This window comes from Solanum verrucosum, unplaced genomic scaffold (assembly GCF_900185275.1).
Source record: "Solanum verrucosum unplaced genomic scaffold, falcon-dt-bn FXZP01000182.1, whole genome shotgun sequence".
In the NCBI taxonomy this organism is placed as follows: Eukaryota; Viridiplantae; Streptophyta; class Magnoliopsida; order Solanales; family Solanaceae; genus Solanum; species Solanum verrucosum.
The window spans coordinates 3472324-3490700 of NW_026020378.1; the positions used below are offsets into that span (position 1 = coordinate 3472324).

An 18377-nucleotide genomic window follows, 5' to 3' on the forward strand; every position below is an offset into this window, starting at 1 on the left:
ATTAATGGTTCCCCAATGTTCCATTTCAGGCAAGGAGAGGGGTAAGGCAAGGGGATCCTTTATCCCCTTACCTATTTGTTCTGGCTATGGATTATCTCACAAGACTATTGAGATCATTGAGGAACAAAAATGCTTTTAAATTTCATTCGAGATGTCAAAAGCAACAAATAATTCAGGTAAGCTTTGCAGATGATCTTCTCTTATTTAGCAGAGGAGACAAACCATCAACTACACTTCTGTTTGAATGTTTCCAGCAATTCTCCAAAACATCAGGACTCATAGCAAATCAATCCAAAAGTTGTGTGTACTTTGGTGGAGTCTTAGAACCAATTCAACAACAGATACTGCAACACACAGGTTTCACCAAAGGAGCTCTCCCTTTCAAGTATCTTGGGGTGCCACTCAGTTCATAGAAGCAATTTATTAGTCAATGCCAACCTTTAATAGATAAGATGATGGGGAGGATCAACACATGGACAGTAAGGTTTCTTTCATATGCAGGAAGGCTCCAGTTGGTACTAAGTGTCTTAACATCAATCCAAGCTTTTTGGTCACAAATCTTTCTCATTCTTAAAAAAATCTTACAAACAATAGAAACATTGTGTAAGAGATTTTTATGGAAAGGAGATGCACAAAGCAAAGGAAAAACACTCATTGCATGGGACACACTATACTGGCTTAAGGTTGCTGGTGGTTTAAATATAACTGGTGTATATATATGGAACAAAGCAGCTATACTCAAACACCTGTGGAATCTTGCACAAAAAAAGGACAAGTTATGGATTGTTTGGGTCCATACATACTATATTAAAGGCAGGAGACCATGGGAAATAGTAGGGCAGCAAGCTTCTTGGATGGTGAGGAAGATCATACAAGCAGGTCATTGGATTTCTGAGGCTGGAATACCAATGACAGAAATCATGGATGCAGATGATATCACCATTAAAAGTATGTATAAGAAGCTTAGGGGGGATTTCATCAAGGTGCCATGGAGAAGGTTGACATGCAATAATCAAGGGAATCCAAAATGGATCTTCATACTCTACTTGACCATACATAAGAGGTTATATACCATGGATAGGTTGGATAAATGGGGGATACACGGATCAAGTATGTGCACTGTGTAAGCATGAACTAGAGACACACCAACATCTTTTTTTCTCATGCACTATGGCTGCTAGGATATGGCGTAAGTTATTACAGTGGTTGTGCATTATCAGGAACGCAACAGGGTGGACATAAGAAATTGATTGGGCTATTTCACATGCCACAGGAAAAGCAATTCAAGATGAGGTATATAGGATGACACTCGTAGCAGTAGTATACTATGTCTGGCAAGAGAGGAATTACAGAATTTTTTCAAAAGAAAGAAAGAACCACAGAGATGATCACCAGGAGCATCATTCGATAAATCCACTGTAGAAGCAGTATGCAACCGAAGCTGGCTGAATTCATTCGTAACTTCAATTATTATCCATAGAATAGTAGTTTAGTGGTAAGGGTAGTAGCACGAACTCTGAGATTGGGACTATGTCCATATCCAGAATTTCAAAACACTTTGTACATATTGATATATCTGGTAATAAAGCTTACAGTTACCAAAAAAATTCTGTTTGACTGCTAAATTTTTAATTTTTTTCTTAAATTTTTAAGTTGTATCTAATTAAGGATTATTTTATCAAATAATATTAATTTTGAATTATTTCTATTAATAGATTTATTAACTATTATTTAGATTTAGAAAGCAACTAAAAAAAGCTATTTTTAAAATATAAAAAATGGCATAAAGGACAAATATTGTTGGTGAGAATTGAACTTGCGCTCCCCGCTTTCATCCCCAAGAATCACTGAGGTACACATGCTTGATGAGCTTAGCGTGTCCAAAATATATTAAGTAGTCATTTAGGGTACTATTTTACTTATATATATGATATAATTTTCTGACGAAGAGTGTCCAATCGGACACCCTGACACCATTGTAGCTCCGCTCCTGGGTGGGGGTCGCAAAAAAAATGAGATTTTTTTCAAAAAAAAATGAGATTTTTTTCAAAAAAAATGAGATTTTTTTCAAAAAAAATTCGACAAGGGTGGCCGGGGGGAGGGGCGTAAAGAATGATTTTTTAAAAAAAATTGAAATATTTTTCCAAAACAATTTTTTTATAGAAGGAGAGGGCAGGGGGTTGGGTGTGGTAAAAAAAAAATCTAAAAATTTGAAATATCTTTCACAAATAATTTTAAATTTTTCACAAACAATTTTTGTTTGTCCGAAGGTGTTGAAAGACCTGAAAAATGACTTCTCCACCTGATCTGAAATAGTGACCTCTTATTCGGTGTTGATAAAATAACTGGAGACTCAAATGTGATAGATCTCCACCCATTTCAATCCAAGGCAAAATGAAACATTTCCTAGTGATACCATACTAAATCCCAAGAATGATTGTTGAAGAAATTAGAACTATATTGTGTCACGATGTTAAATAAGACGCTTCTTGGAAGGCAATTCAAATTTTACTTTTATTTTGTTGCTTCCAATAATTGTGTAAGGCTCCACTAGTCTTGTGGGTTATGACACTCGGATATAGTGAACCCATTCTTTAACTTTAATGCTTAAAAATTACAACAAAAAAGAGAAAATACAATTTAAAATTGGCATGACCCAATAAAATTATATTAAATAAAATATAAATATAAATATAAATAAAATGAATTATGGGGTCCACTATTCTTTAATGCTCGTCACATCCAAAAGGGAGAACAAATTCCGACATCTTTCAGCTTCAACTTAGAACATTTTTCTTCCTTCTTTTTCCTTTTAAATTGATTTTTTTAAAAAATATGCTATATTCATCCACTTTTAACTATTATAGTTTTCATTTTAGAGTAAAACTATAAAAACTTTGACTAACATTTTATGGTGTATTTTTTCATTATATTAATATGTAAAAAATTACAATTTATAGTACTTCTCGTATAGTTTTTGAATATCTACATTTTTTTAAAGTATTGAACTAATGTAATCTAATTTAACTTTAAAAATTAGTCAAATTGACTTTCGAAAAGCGCAACGTGACAAATAAAAATGGATGGAGGGAGTATCTCTCAAAATATTAGGAATTGGTAAAAAATTTCCAATGTCAAACAATTTGATGAAATTATTTTCAATATAACATTCGCAAAAAGAATACAGTAAAATAAATAAAAGTAAAACTTACTCTATAAAATTTTGCAATTTCTGAAAGGTATATTAGGGTCGTGCTATAGTCTACAAATATTTATACAATACAAGTCTTAGTTTAAGTATTTAAAAAAATGATAATAATTTCAAATTTGAATATTTAAATAAAAATTGACATGAAAGGAGTGGATATTCAAATTTGATAAAAAAAATAAATTAATATTTAAAATCTAATTAAGGTAAAGTAAAGAAATTTTTTTGAAAGGAAAAATATTTGTAACTATCATGAACTATGACAGAGGATAGAAAAAAGAAGATAATCAAACCCTTTTTAGAAAATTTTACCTTCTAAACTGAAAATTCTATCTAAATCAAAACTATATTTTTCAGTATTAGAAATTGGTAAATTTTTCCTAATGTCAGAAATATTCGCAACTTAATTATATGTTTATATGAAGATTTTATCGGAAAATATTCAAAAAAAAAAATCAGAGATTTAATGTACAAATTTTAAAATCCTAAAAAAAATAATTTGATATTTAAAAACTCAAACCAAATCAATTCATGTACAATCATACAATTTATAATTTATGACTGACAGTAAAATTATATTTTGATAGACTTCTCTATATTTTGTTATATATTCTACGATGTGATGTCTTATGTTGGTCTATTTGAATCAAAATTAATAAATAAAAAAATTGGTCATTTCCAATTTCATTCTTGAAACTTTCAAGACTCTCCTCATGTTTGCATTTTTCATTTCTGTTTGATCTATTTAAGTTTTTAGATATATGTGCTCTAAATTAAGTATTTCTATCCGATCCATTTATATCCGACTCGACCCGTTTATTTGTGGATATTATTTGCGTGATTAGTTTTTTTGAACCCCCTTGATGAAAATCCCGCCTTCATCACTGGCTGAAATAGTGTTTTAGTGGGTCATAGGACCTATATTTTAGGATTAGTTATTTATTTCTTAGCCTTTATATTTGGGCATGTTGTTTTTGTTATTTGAATAACTTCAGTTCAATAAATAAAAGAAGAAGTAGCACGATTTGTCTTTAATATTCTCTGCACTTTCCTTGTTTCTCTGATTTTTGTGTCTTTCCTCTATTCTCTGCCCAATAATTCTTGGTATCAGAGCACATGACAACTAACAGTAGTTCATTGAGTGTGGCACAACCATTATTCATGTCTTCAAGGGAGAAAGCTACGAATTCTGGAGTATACGTATGAAAACTATACTCAAGTCTCAAGATAACATCAAATTTTACACTAAAATAGTGTCACCATTATTTTAGTATAGATGAACTCCAATCTATTACACTAAATTTTACACTAAAAATATATGGTTTTTAAAAATATTTTTTCTCTATTTAATGTTATATTATTATTTTATATTTTCTTATTTCATAAAACAAATTTTATCTCTTACAAGGCTAGTTCTAGCATGAGCCTTATACATAAAATTTAACATCATCAGAACTCCATCTAAATATTGTATTTTTGTATTCACACTCAATTTTGTTGTTCTTTTGAAAATTCTGCTCAATTTGTTTGCCCTTTTAGGTTTTGGCTCTCCGGACTCATATATATGTACAAAAATTGACATCACTTAAAAATAAAATAAAATAAAATAAATACTTTCTTTGTTTAAAAAAGAATGATCTAGTTTGACTAGACACTAATTTTAAAAAAAATAAAGAAGACTTTATAATATCATGGCCATAAATTAAAATTATGTCAAATGTACTAAAATGCTCTTTAATATTATGGCCTTAAACATGTTATGTTGAAAATTGAAATTAAAGCGTGATCAAAAACGAAAAAAAAAAAAAAACATTATCTTAAATAGATTTAAAAAAATTAGATTATTTTTTTTAAAACAAATAAAACATTAATTTTTGTAAAAGATAAATCTGAATCAGTCACAAAATTCCAAGCTCAAACAGACAAATTGAATTAATTGATTTATGATAATTAATCGACATAATTGACACAAAATCTTGCATATATACGCGATTGACACACAAGGCCCACGGCGGCAAAATACACATGCCTAAATACCTCCTCCTCTGGTAAAATGTCAATGGATACAATAGTAGGGTTGATGGCATGAAAAAAGGTACCAGGTACTATTAATACACAAAATTAATGTGAGCATTATTTTTGTTAATAAATTCTATTAAATAACTCTGTAAGAGTCGTTTGGTAGAGTGTATTAGGAAATATAATGCATGCATTAGGTGTGTGTATTAGTAGTATCTTATTTGGTACACTTTTTCTTGCCATGATTAGTTATACACTCCATTGTGTATTAAGTTGTGTATTACTAATACCAAGTAATTCTAGGTATTAGTAATACATAGCATTTAACACTTGCATTAAGATCAAATAATTACAAAACTACCCTCATAGCCTTTTTAAAACATTTCCTAAACATTTTCTCTTTTTTTCATTTTCTTTCTTGTCATATGTTTTTATTTTTATTTTTATTTGTTTTCAATGTCTTTTAATTTGTTGGTGTCTTAATAGACTTTATGGCCTCTTAAATATCTTTTTTTTTTTTTTTAAATAATCTAATTTTAACATAATTTAATAAAAAAAATTACTATTGTAGCGATAAATTTGATAAAAAAAACTCTTTGCCAACTTTTCACAAAAATATTTTGACTCAAATAGTACAACTATTTAATATTATTTTTGAAAAGAAGAAGAAGAGGAGGAGTTAATGATGTTTTAGCAAAGAACTTTGTTGCAAGGGAGTGTAAAAATAAATAAAGTGTGAAGGGTATTTTTGTAAACATATATTTTTAAATAGAAATTATGCAAAATTTGTTATTTCTAATACATCAAACCAAACAGTGTATAAGAAATAATGCTTGCATAACTAATGCAAGCATTACTAATACAAGCACTACTAATGCACCATATTTTGCATTATTCTTATACACTCTACCAAACGACCCCTTAGTGTATTACTCTCTCCATTTAAAAAAGAATGATCTAGTTTAATTTAACATGAAATTTTTAAAAATATAAAAATAATTTTTTAATCTTGTGGTCTTAAATTAAAGTATGTCAAAATATCTTTTAGAGTTTGTTTGACATTGCTGGATGCCAAAAACACTTATTTTCAAAAAAAAATATTTTTCTTGAAAAATTAACTGTTTGGCAAATCAGTAAAATTATTTTAAATGGAAGCAATTTTTCTGTCATTGGAAAGAAGCTAAAGTTTATGCTTTTCAAAAAATTTAGAAGCAGAAACAAAAATATATTTTTCTCGAGACGATAATATCCTTCTCATATATACATATTTACCAATATATTTCTTATTAATTAATTAGCATATTTCATAAGTATGGTTAAATTTCATAAGAATTTTATTTTTTATATAATAAATTTTACGTTTATATATTATTATTTTATATATTATATATTATTTTACACATTATTTTGTAGAATTAGCAAAAAGGTAACAACCATATTTTTACAAGATTAGAAAAAAGAAAAAAAATAACAATTAAAGATTTCAACCTCCCCAAAAAGGTATAATATTGATTGAAAATTAAAACATGTAAATTTTATTTTTTTTAAAAAAAATTGTCAAACACAATTTGCTTATGAAAAACACTTTTCATATAAATTAGCCAAACACAAATTGTGTTTTTTCAAAAACACTTTTCTAAACAGTTATTTTTAAAAAGAGCTTCTAAAATAAGCTGTTTTTAGAGGCAATATTGCCAAACAAACTCTTAATCTGATGGCCTAAAATATGCCATGTGGAATGCTGAAATGAAAATGTTATAAAAAAAAAAGGAAAAAAATCATTTTTTTTTAAAAACAAACTAAAAAGAAAAGTAAATCATTTTTTTTTTAAATCGAAGGAGTATTATTTCTGCTCCTTTTATGTGAGTGGCTCCTTATCCTTCTAATTTTCAGGTGTGCTGAATTTAGCTGTGGGAAAGTTTTCTGATATTTATATTGTTGAATGACCAATATACCCCTATTGCTATCAGGTAAGCATGTTGACAAGCATGTTGACTATGATATGTGTGGTTATTCTCACTTATATATATATATATATATATACCCTTTGCAATATAATATCAATCAGCAGAGTATATACTGAATAATAATTTCTAGAGATGGCTGCTAATAGTTATGCACTACTTCAAGTGGTCACCAAATGCTCTTTGCAGAAGCCTTCACGTCCAACCAAACTTGAGCACTCCAGGAATCCACTCTCATCTACTTTCAAGGTAACGTAACTCACGTAACAAAAGAGATATTTAATAGAATATTTTTTTTAAGTGACAATACTTATTATTATAAAAATATTTAATAGTAATTGAGTTAATATAAATGTATTCTGAATAACATAGAGTGATGGTTATGAGGAATGTCAAAAGAATATGAAAAATTGACCTAATCTAATCAAATCGAACCGATTTATGTTTTTTTTTTCAATAAAATCGTGAATTTTTATTTAAGTGTATAACCGTCTCAACAATTGGGATGACCTTTTTAATTTATGAAAAAAACCAAAAAATTCCCAAACTGAATAACCTTACGTACATAGATATATTTATATATTAACAATATGTTAAATTTAATATATATAAATATATTTTATAAAATATTTTTCAAATATAAATTAATATAACCTAGGTTCTAGATCTCTGGTTACTAGATGATTATGGATGTTTGCTCTTTAATTAGTCGTTACTATAATAGCCACCCTATCAAAAATTGCTCTTTAATTAGTCGTTACTGTATAGACACTCTATCAAAAAATAAAGTAAATCTTATGCAAACACTCATATTAAATGTTTAAGATCAAACAATATGGCAACAAAGTTTTACATTCTTGTCTTCTTGGTGAAGAATTAAAGTGCGTTTTCAAGAACATTTTTGCGAAAGAAATATTTTAATAGTAGTATATTTTGAGGTGATATAACCGAAAATTAACGAACCATACCGACAGAGGCGTATCTAGAGGGATTCTGTGGGTTCACATGAACCCATGCTCTCCTCTCTAGATTATATATTATAGTGTTATATTTATAAAAAAAAATTAATATAGAGGTGTGAACCCACATTAAAAGTAACATATAATAATACGATGAATATTGGGTGCACCTCTTTAAGCAAATATAAAAATTTAAATCTAATTATATCTATCTTATTTTTGTTACTAACACTCCCTCCAAGTGGTTATCGGTAGCACTTTTGACGTTTTAATCAATTTTTCTTTTATTTTTTTGCTTTAATCTTTCAAAATTTCAAATGTGTAACATTGAAAATTCCTAAAAAAAATTAGCACGGTATAATTTTTATATAATTAAATCAAATGTGTATACTAAAATTTAAAACTAGTAGTATTATATATGTTGGACCTATAATTTTTAAAGTTTAAAGGTTTAGTGGTAAGAACATAAAGGTTAAACTGATCAAATTTATATCTTAAATGCATCTTTTCGTAATAATGCACCCATCCTTATGAAATCCTAAATACGCCTCTGCATACCGATACCGAAGAGAAACCGATATGAATGGGACGGTTTTAAAAAATCTAATTTTGGTTATATATTATAAAATATCCAAAAAATTGGAATGATATAATTTTTTAAAAAAAACCGATCGAACTATCCCATTGACATCCCTAATGATTATGATTAAATATAACATAATGATAATTATATTATTATGCTAAATAATTATCACAAATCCTTTATTTGTTGCAGTGACTATCATGATCTTTTACTGCAGCATTCTATTAATTTGTGCAATTAGCTAATTAGTGATCATTATTATTGTTATCAAATTAAACATCTACGTTGTTAAAGAGAAAGTTGCATGATTTTGACTTGAACAGCCAATATTACTGAGGGAGTTGGACCATTTTCCAAATATTTCATTAGACGTTCCAAAAGCTATCAAAGACATTTCGTTCAATTTATTAGAAGCTTTTGTTGACTTTACATGTGAATTCGTTGACCAACCATTGCTTCCATCTAAGGTAATTTTCAATGCTCTAAATCCTAAATTCTAAATTTTTCTTTTTACATACGTACATGCTCTTTTAACATCAAATATATTTATTTTAATATTCGATAGAGTAATTTTGCACCGGTGGAAGAGATGATAGAAGGTACAACAGTAGGAATAGTTGAAGGGAAAATTCCAGATGATTTTCCAGAGGGTGTTTACGTAAGAAACGGTACATTGGATTTTTTCTACGTACGTTGAAATGAGATAAATACGTAGTCCTATTGTATCGCAGGCGGGCTTAATATATAGGTATATATATTATTATTGCAGGGCCAAATCCTCTATTTGGAGGACTGAAATCGACGAGATCTATATTTGGTGAATCGAGCCATATGTGGATTGAGGGTGAAGGAATGGTTCATGCTCTCTACTTAAACAAAGAGAATGGCGGAAAATGGAAGGCGTTGTACAAGAACAAACATGTCCAGACAGATAGCTATAATATGGAAAAGGATCGAAAGAAACCAGGTTTTCTTCCTGCTATTCAAGGCGATTCTAACGCTATACTCCTCTCCTACCTTCTAAATTTGGTATGTATATATTAATACCTACGTATATATAGTCAATTGGAGAAGTCAGATTAATTAACATTCATAAATTTCAAATCGTGGATCCATCTATAATAATAATTTGCAGTTGAGGTTTGGTGTGACAGACAAAAGCCTGAGCAACAGTAATGTGTTTGAACATGGAAACAAATACTACTCAATTGCTGAGAACCATATGCCTCAAGAGATCGACATACATTGCCTACAAACTAAGGGAAATTGGAACATTTTAAGTGGATCTTGGAATAGACCCTTCACAAGCCACCCAAAGGTACAAATAATTGTAGTAGTAATTAACTTACAAAATTTTATCTTAAAAAATAGTATAGAGTACTATAGTAGTACATAGTAGTACGAGATCTTTTATCTTTATTTGAGGAGAAAAATATTGAAAATACTTCTGAACTTGACGTAAATTATTAGTTTTATCTCTACCATTTGATGAACAAAACGCAACAGGAAGCTCAATAATCAAAAGACAAATAACAGAGAAGAAGAAAGAGAAGAGAAAACAGTGAAAATATCAAGAACTAATTAACTAACAAAGTGACAACTAACAGCTAGAAAATAGCTACTGCAAGACTTAGTCAAACTAAAGAAAATATGTTGATGTTGTACGACTTTAACACTATTGACAGCTTTAAAAATACCCATCTACTTGACTAACTAAACTTGGATATATCCTCAATACATCACCGATCTGCCACATGATATAACAAGTGATCTCAAGCATGTGACTCTTAATAAAAAATCAAGAAAAGTGTTGAAAACACCCCTAAATTCAGCGAGAATTTAGGGGTGCATTTTACTCATGGCATGATCGGGGGTTTATTTAAGTTCAGTTAGTCAAGTAAAAGTGTGTTTTAAAAGCTATCAATAATTTAGAGATGAAACTAATAATTTGGGTGAAGTTTAAAGGTATTTTCAATACTTCTCTTATTTAATTCTTATACAACATACACGCAGAAAGCACCCGGGACGGGAGAACTAGTTATAATTGGTATTGATGGAAAAAAGCCTTATATGGAACTTGGTGTGATTTCAGGTACCACATTATTTCCTTCCCTCTATAGTATGTTTTATTTCTTCATCTTTAATCGGACGTTACTCAATTTACTTATTATTTTTAATTTTTCACGATGTTACTCAATTTATTACCAATCTTTCAGCCGATGGGAAAAAAATGGTTCACAAAGCGGATCTCATGTTCGATAGATGTACCGTTTGCCATGAAATAGGAGTTACACAAAGGTATAGTATATTATTTCCTATTGTAAACTACATGTATGATAGTATATGTAAATTTTTACTAATTGGTCCTACATAAACTTGTAGATACAATGTGATCATGAATTTCCCGCTAATAGTTGACATAAGTCAACTTGTTCTTGGAGGCCAGTAAGTATATATATTAATTTTCCCTTTTTCATCCAACCAAGTATATGTTTTTATTGATTATATGTGATAAATATATTGTGATTATGTAGGTTAATGAAGTTTGAAAAAGATGGATATGCAAGAATTGGGATAATGCCACGCTATGGTGATGCCAATTCCATCAAATGGTTTGAGGTCAACCCTTGTAGTGTATTTCACATCATTAATTGCTTCGAACTTAATGATGAGGTACGTACGCACGTATATACATATAGTCTTTGCTCTGATGTCAAGTGTGTAACCGTCTTATTAAATAAAATTGAAATATTGATTATAACTAATGATTAGTAAATGTTGTTTAATTTGCAAAGGTGGTGGTGAGAGCGTGTGAAGCTCGTCAATCAGTTATACCAGGACCTAGTTCTAGCATCAACCACTTTGACAAGTTCTCCAAATGGTTGAAAAGGGAAACAAGTTCCACAAATGGTGACTCTCATGAGTTCACAAAAGAATCAACTTTTTCTCGTGTTTGCGAATGGAGATTAAACATGAAAACTGGACAAGTTAAAGAGAAGAAGAATATATTTGGAGATGAGTTTGTAATGGAATTCCCTTTCATCAATGAAAAGATCTCAGGATTTAGAAATAAATTTGCTTATCTACAAGTTGTTGAGTCCACAGAGGTTTCTGGCTCAGGTAAACGTACTCTATATTTACAAATTAATTTTAATAGATCTTGTGATCAATTTACTCATTATTTATATACTAAATTATTTTAACAGGATTCTCTAAATTTGGTGGGATAATCAAGGTTCATTATGAAGAAAAGAAAACCTTTAATAATATGGTATGTATACTATAGTATATACCCAAGAAAAAAGGGGATTAATACTTCATATAGTACTAATTAATTAATATTTGTGAAATGAAATATACAGGATGAAGAAGATGAATTGATTAAATCAGAATATCACTTGTTCCCAAAGAATACATTTTGTTCAGGAGCTTCATTTGTTCCAAAACCTGGAGGCATCGATGAAGACGATGGTTGGATCATTACATTTACACATAACGAAAATGAGAATATTTCTCAAGTAAGTAAAATACAATTAATTTAGCACATTATCATAGTTGAACTCATTAAGTTTAAATCCTCGGATTACTTCTAATTTAATTTCTTGCAGGTTTATATAATTGATGCAAAGAAATTTACGGAAGAGCCAATTGCTATTATAACTTTATCGAGTAGGGTGCCATACGGATTTCATGGAGCTTTCATGCCATTAACGTCTTAAAAGTATGAAGTATATGATTAGGAATTTTAATATAAGCAATTCAAATTGTGTATAAAGTGGCAGTCTAGTGCACTAAAGCTCTTGCTATGCATAGAGTCCAAGGAAGGATCAATCGGCCTATTGTATGCATTCTTATCTTGTATTTTTACTAGGGACTGTTTCCAAAGCTTGAACCGTGACCTCTTGGTCACATGGCAGAAATTCAAATTATGTATGGGAATCTAATATATGTTCAATCTTATATGTTCTATGTTTATTTAATTACCTTGCATTCAATACTCTCATCGTTCTAATTTATGTGATAGTGTGTGAATTAATCTAAAAATTCTATGTTTAAACACATAGTAAAATTACCAAGTTTGAATTTCGAAAAGCAAAAAAATGAACACGGAGGAGTATGCTAAGTCGTTTCTTCTTCAAATATTTTATTTATTTGTTATAGAGTTGTTCTTTGTCTTCATCTTCTTGTCGTTTACCATTCGTAAACATGGAGAGGACAAACAAATTTTGGGTCTTAGCTTGCAACTGAACCCTACACTCCAGACCCATACAAGGTTCGAAATTATTGTTTCCATAAAATCATTGTTTTTGGTTTTAAAATTTATTGATTCGACTTATTGATTATCGAATATTGATTTGTAGATATGCTAAACCATTATAAAACTCTTAAGATATTGACTTATCGGTTATTAATCGTTAATCGATTTGGTTATCGGTTAACTATTATGATTTGACACGAAGAAAATCATTGAAAATAACTTAGAAACAATGTGACAAACCAAATGAACCATGCACGTGAGTTGACATGTCATATATGTTGAATAGTGATTCAAAACAAAGTAGGAACACGAACATGGATAGTTTGGCTGAACTAGTCTTCTGCATTCTGTTAGGTAGTTTTCTAGTGTTGCTGAAATAGTGTTTTAGTGGGTTATAGGACCTATATATTTTAGGATTAGTTGTTTATCTCTTAGCCTATATATTTGGGCATGTTGTTTTAGTTATTTGAATAACTTCAGTTCAATAAATAAAGAAGTAACACAACTTCTCTTTAATATTCTCTGCATTTTTCTTGTTTCTCTAATTTTTGTGCCTTTCCTCTGTTCTCAGTCCAACAACATCTTGCTTAAAAGAAAACACTATCACATTGTAGATAATCGAGAGTTTGAGACAACCTGAAAAAAATGAAACTAAACTCTAAGTCAAGGAATTTATATACTAAATGGTATAAATATAATTATTTAATTAACTATCAAGTTATTGATTAACCTGTTAAAAAATCTCAAATCAATAATTTAATAAAAAAAAAATCAAAATCGTTACTGAAATTACTAATTCCTTTATTTGTCGTAGTGTTTGTTACTTTTCTTGCTAATAATTATTTTAACAGGATTCACTAATTTTGGTTGGCTAACCATTAGCGTCTTAAAAGTATAGTATATGAATTCCACATTTAATGAAATTAGTTGTAACAACCATTTTTTGCATGAAAAAATTGAGAATATAATTAAGCACTAGAGATTGAAAGTCCACGTAGATTTTGTCCAGAGTGATGAAGAATCTTCCTCTAGGTAGATGCTAAAACTACAAATTGTAATTTTTAACTTGTTAAATATATCATGTAAGTAAATTTATAATCACCGATTCACACATATCGTTATTAAGTGAGAAAACGTTTAGCTATTTAAAGTAAGATTAGGAATTTTAATATGAACAATTCAAATTATATATGGGAATCTAAATTCAGTATATACTGTTTGATTCCATTGTTCTTTTTTTGGCTTAAAAAATTAATCTTATATATATATATATGTTCTATGTTTAAGTAAGTTGCATTCAAATTAATTTCTAGTATGTTTATTACAAAGTTTGAATTTTAAAAAGAAAAAAAAAAGTAACACATAAATTAGGAAAGAAGGAGTAAGCTAAGTCTTATGTTTCTTCTTCAAATATTTTATTAATTATTTGTTATAGATCGGTGATCTTTTTTTTTTTTTTGCATCTTCTTGTCCTTTACCATTCGTAAACATAGAGAGGACAATTATTTTTTTGGGTTTTAGCTTACAACTGAACCCTACAGTCCAGTATCATACAAAAGTTCGAAATTATTGTTTCCATAAAATAATTGTCACAACTTACAGAGCCATAAGTTGTTAATAACAGGAATATTCCATATCTAATCCTAATAAATATATTCGCGTATTAATTTTATTAATCGGAGATAAAATTTAAAAAGAAATGAAGACTTGTAAAATTTCACATTTTTAAAACTTGTGCTCATAAATATGTCATAATATTTACGTGACTATAAATATCTTAATGTCTGAAAGTTGGATAAGATGACCCTAACATAAAGTTTATATCACCTCTAATTTTTATGAAATTAGTACAAGATGCTCATTGAATAAAACAAAATGTTTTTACTTAGATAATTTCAGATATTCAAAGGTTATATGTTCTGTTCTAGATTAAGTAGATCTAATTTCGAGAATTATCGATAGGATAACAAAAAAACAATTAGAATTAAGAGTAAAATTAAATTGTTTTCTAGAAAAAAATTGGGATAGAACAAAAAGAAAATAGAATCACGTAAACTAATAATACTGCATAAAGTACTTTCACTTGATCAATTTTTATTGTGAGAAATGTCATTTTCCTAAGCTAATTATTAGTTCAATTGAAAGATGCTTATACCTTAGAAATTAGATGCTTGTTGTTTATGCCAACACTATAAATACCTCTCATTAATTAGTTAATGTCAAAAATGAACAACTAGCTAGCAAGTTATTTTCTTAACATCATAACTTAAAAACTGTGATAGAGATACAGATCAACGATGGCCTTATGTAGTTATACATTTAAAGTAAATTGCTCTATTCAAAGGCCTTCAATACCAACCAAAGTTGAGGACTTGAAAGCCTCAATTTCATCTGCTTTGAAGGTAACCCTCCTTCCCCTCCTATCCATCAACTTTGCTGTTAGTAGTCGTAGTATTACTCTAATTATAGGTTTTGTTCCTTTGGTTTCTGTTACTATTTATTGTCCCTTGTAATTTGTTTATCATATTATTTTATTGTAATTACGATTTCTTTATCAGTATATAATTTTGTCATGCCTTGTGTGTAGTATTGTCTTGATTTCTTCATTCCTATTATTTTCTTGATCCTAGTGTCTATCGTAAATAATTTCTCTACTTGCCAAGATAAGAATAAGATTAATGTACGCACTACCCTTTCTAGACTCTAGTGGCGAGTTTATAGCAATAATATGGGACAAGTGTTTCTCCGCAAAACTAGATATTTTATGTATATATATATATTTTCAAATTTGGTACTCCCTCTGTCAAACAATAGTGTCCACTATTGACTTGGCACACCCTTTAAGAAACTATAAATCGAAGACTAATTTTACTATATCACCATTTGAATATAATAAATACAATGTCTTGAAAAATGTACTCCCTCCGTCCCATATTAGATGGGCCCTTCCAACTTTACACAGTGATTAAGAAATCATTAATACATTGAAATACTTTACCATTTTACCCTTTGTTTATATCAATGCACATTAATATTGGGTGTTTAAAATTTGTTTAAACTTCCAAAGGTCATATTAATTGTAGGGGTAAAATGGGAAAAAATTAATTAATCCTATCCTAATTTAGTAAGTGCTCAAGTAATATGAGACAAACATTTTTAGTAAGATGCCCATCTAATATGGGACGGAGGGAGTAATAGGGAAATGACTATAATTAATGATAAGGGTAAATTAGGAACTAAGGGGTCGTTTGGTTTGAATACAAGTTATGCTGGGATTAGTTATGTTGTGATAAGTTATACTGGATAAGTTATGCCCAATTAATTATGATAGGATTAACTTTTACTGCTTGTTTGGTTTGTCATATGCAAACTTATATGCATTGCATAATTTCTAAGAATAAGTTGTTTGTTTACAATAATACCCTCCACCTTATTTTTTATTTTTTATTTTTTTTACATTTTCTTTGCAAGCTTTAGTTGGTTATTCATTCTTAAAAAATAAAACTTTCATCTTATTTAGCTTAAATATTTTGTGTGTGCATTTCCATGAGTGTGCCGTGTGTTTTTAAAATTAAACTTTCATCTTATCTAACTTGAAAATAAAACTTCCATCTTATTTAGCTTAAAAATAAAATTTCCATCTTATTTAGCTTTAAAATAAAACTTTCATCTTATTTAGTTTAAAAATAAAACATTCATTTTATTTGGCTTAGAAATAAAACTTCCGTTTAAGTTTATTAAGGTAAAAGAAAATTTATCATTAAAGTTATTTACATTTTAATTGATATAAAAAATATAATTTTTAAGTGAGTAGTAAACTATTTAATTAAAAATATGCAATTTAGTAGTGAAGTGAACATTTTAAGAGAATACAAAATATAAATACACATAAGAATTAGGCAAATAAATTCAAAGCAAAATTGTATTTATAAAATGTATTTTTTATTAGAAAATATATTATTTTAAGAACAATGAATAATTAAGATTGTGAATGTCATTATAAATGTTGTTAAAAATTATGTTAATATACGTGAATGTAAAGTGGTGTAGAAAAGAGAGTTTAAGGGGGTATTTTTGTTATTTTACCTACTTTATCCCAGGATAAGTTATCCTGGGATTACTATTCCACCCCAGGGAGGGATAACTTATCCCAGGATTAACAATTAATCCTGGGAAAAGTTATCCCATCCTTTGCAACCAAACAACAAATTAAAGACCACTTAAAAGTTATCCTGGGATTAATTCCTTTTATCCATCACACCTAACGACCCCTTAGAATACTAGATTTAGTAGTAGTAGTAGTAGAAGAAGAAGTCCAGAAAATTGGTTATCTTAAAATGAGAGGAAATCCACTATATATAAACAACAAAGGGTAGTGTATGAAAATGTTCTTGTTGTGCCTTACCGGAAATGTCACAACCCTTTGGAAAAGTCAGAATCTTTCGAAAAGGTCACAACCTTTCATAAAAATCACAATTTTTCATAGAAGTCACACCTCCTCATTAAAGTTACAACTCTTCATTTTCCATTCACACCTTTTAAAACCCAACAAATTTGTTAATGGTTAATTCCAATTTTTTTGGCAGTGTTTTATGTTTTATTTAGAATACCCCAAAGGCAAATTAGCTTATAGTTTGCTTTGTTTTGAATTGATGAATAGCCATTTTCGAGGGATTTGGTGCATTTTCCAGTTGTAGCTGACATTCCAAAAGTTGTGAAAGAAACTTCTATCAAACTATTAGATGCCTTTGTGGACCTTGTATTTGAATTTGTTGATCAGCCATTACTTCCATCTCAGGTACATTCCATTTATTAATTACTACCAGGTTCAATTAGCTGCTACAAATGTTAACTTATGTAATAAATTTTGACAGAGTAATTTTGCACCGGTGGAAGAGATTGGAGAATCCGTTCGAGTAATTACAGTGGAAGGGGAAATCCCAGATGATTTTCCGGAGGGTGTTTACATAAGAAATGGTCAGGAATTGTCCATTCGTTCACTTTTACTTGTTTACTTTTTAGACTTTACACATCCCTTAAGAAACAATGATTGATACGAGTATTTGCAGGTTCAAATCCTCTGTTTGGAGGTCTCAAATCGACCAAATCCATATTTGGGAAATCAAGACACATATGGATTGAAGGGGAAGGAATGCTTCATGCTTTGTACTTCACAAGAGAAAAAGGAAGAGGAACTTGGAATACATTCTACAATAACAAGCACACCCAAACGGAAACTTTCAAGATGGAAATACATAGAAAGAAACCTGGATTTCTTCCTGCTGTTGAAGGGGATTCTCCTGCCATTTTAATGGCTTATGCCTTGAATTTGGTATGAAACTTACTTACATCATCCAAAATACTCCCTCGTTTCAATTTGTTTGTC

The 18377-nt window shown here is 29.3% G+C and overlaps 3 protein-coding genes across 3 annotated transcripts in view; 2 read left to right on the forward strand and 1 right to left on the reverse strand.

Annotated features, from left to right (window-relative positions):
* Nucleotides 1-18377, reverse strand: part of LOC125838691 (casein kinase 1-like protein 3) — a 509325-nt gene that overhangs the window by 50719 nt on the left and 440229 nt on the right. The window lies entirely within an intron of this gene.
* LOC125838890 (carotenoid 9,10(9',10')-cleavage dioxygenase 1-like) lies at nucleotides 7307-12452 on the forward strand. The gene is made up of 13 exons (XM_049517904.1): nucleotides 7307-7440; nucleotides 9057-9200; nucleotides 9299-9401; nucleotides 9503-9762; nucleotides 9869-10051; nucleotides 10747-10825; nucleotides 10950-11031; nucleotides 11116-11178; nucleotides 11268-11406; nucleotides 11529-11853; nucleotides 11940-12004; nucleotides 12096-12251; nucleotides 12342-12452. Exons 1-13 carry the CDS (start codon nucleotides 7327-7329, stop codon nucleotides 12450-12452), a joined length of 1824 nt encoding a protein of 607 aa, XP_049373861.1. The 5' UTR covers nucleotides 7307-7326.
* LOC125838891 (9-cis-epoxycarotenoid dioxygenase NCED3, chloroplastic-like) lies at nucleotides 15289-18329 on the forward strand. Its single transcript, XM_049517905.1, has 4 exons — nucleotides 15289-15393; nucleotides 17652-17789; nucleotides 17866-17968; nucleotides 18061-18329. Exons 1-4 carry the CDS (start codon nucleotides 15289-15291, stop codon nucleotides 18327-18329), a joined length of 615 nt encoding a protein of 204 aa, XP_049373862.1.